This window comes from Agrilus planipennis, unplaced genomic scaffold, assembly GCF_000699045.2.
Source record: "Agrilus planipennis isolate EAB-ADULT unplaced genomic scaffold, Apla_2.0 scaffold744, whole genome shotgun sequence".
Classification (NCBI taxonomy): domain Eukaryota; kingdom Metazoa; phylum Arthropoda; class Insecta; order Coleoptera; family Buprestidae; genus Agrilus; species Agrilus planipennis.
Window position 1 is genome coordinate 11,397 of NW_020439397.1, and position 1,355 is coordinate 12,751.

The 1,355-nt window shown below is 37.9% G+C and overlaps 1 protein-coding gene across 1 annotated transcript; it reads left to right on the plus strand.

Moving 5' to 3' along the window:
* Positions 1-453: 453 nt before the first annotated feature.
* Positions 454-1,243, plus strand: LOC108743592 (the record flags this gene model as incomplete). The annotated part of the gene is made up of 1 exon (XM_018479165.1): positions 454-1,243. A coding segment is annotated over exon 1 (790 nt), but the record flags the coding sequence as incomplete, so codon positions are not given.
* Between the last annotated feature and the right edge of the window lie 112 nt (positions 1,244-1,355).

The window sequence follows — 1,355 nt, forward strand, 5'->3', positions numbered from 1 at the left end:
AAGCCGCAAAAGTTTTGATATTGTTGTTATTTCGAAGTTTATAGTTTTTTTTAAAATAAGTTATGAAAGAGCCGGGTTAATGGGCCTCAAAAGAGCTGGCTCTTTCATAGCCGGCTCTTTTATAACCCGTTTGAATATGCAATTTATTTCGTATATTATTTAACTATTTGCTTCAGAAATTACATTATGGAGAAACCTGGTTCAGAAAAACGAAAAAGACCCGAAAAAGAGGCAATCGAAGAAGCAGTCAGTGAAGTTTTGCAGAAAGGTCAGTCCATAAACAAAACTGCACTTGCCTTAAATATATCGAGGGCTTATTTAGCTAAAATAGTTAAAAAAGTAAAAGCTTCTGGTGAATTATCTTATAAACACTGTCCTAATATAGGGAATAAGCGTATTTTTACAAGAGACCAGGAGAATATGCTCGCAGATTATTTAAAGACGGCTTCTAAAATGTGCTATGGCCTAACTAGGCAGCAAACTAAGAAGCTAGCATTTGATTATGCCATGGCTGATGATATTTGCCCAGATAAATGGAAGGAAATTGAAACTGCTAGTGACGATTGGCTCAAAGGGTTTATGAGCAGACACAAAGACTTAGCTGTGCGAAAACCTGAAAGCACTTCTCTATCCCGTGCAACAAGTTTTAATAAAACAAATGTAAACAACTTTTTTGAGAAACTGACCACTGTTTTACGCAAACACAATTTTCTTCCCCATATGATTTTTAACGCCGACGAAACAGGCTGCAGCACCGTCACCAATCCACCTAAAGTGATAGCCGAAAGAGGTTCAAAACAAATTGGGCAAGTTACCTCAGGTGAACGAGGAACATTGGTGACAACTCTGTTCTTTATTAATGCTGCTGGTGGTTTCTTACCGCCTATTTTTGTGTTTCCTAGGGTGAACTACAAAGATATTATGTTAAATAATGGTCCACCTGGAGCTCTAGGGTTGGCTCAACCTTCTGGATGGATGACTGAAGACTGTTTCGTTAAAGCGCTTGAACACTTTGTGACTTATATTAGACCATCAAAGGAAAATCCAGCATTGATTTTAATGGATAATCACAGCTCTCATGTGAATCTCAGAGTGGTTGAATTTGCCAGACAAAACTCAATCGTTATAGTTACATTCCCGCCGCACTGCAGTCACAAACTGCAACCACTCGATGTCACTGTATATGGCCCTTTTAAAACTAGATACCGCATTGCCATGAATGAATGGATGTTGTCAAACCCTGGTAAAACGGTGACCATTTATCAAGTTGGACAATTTGTAAAAGAGGCATATCTGTCAGCATTTAGTCCTCAAAATATAACTCAAGGATTTTTGAAAACAGGAATTTATCCTCT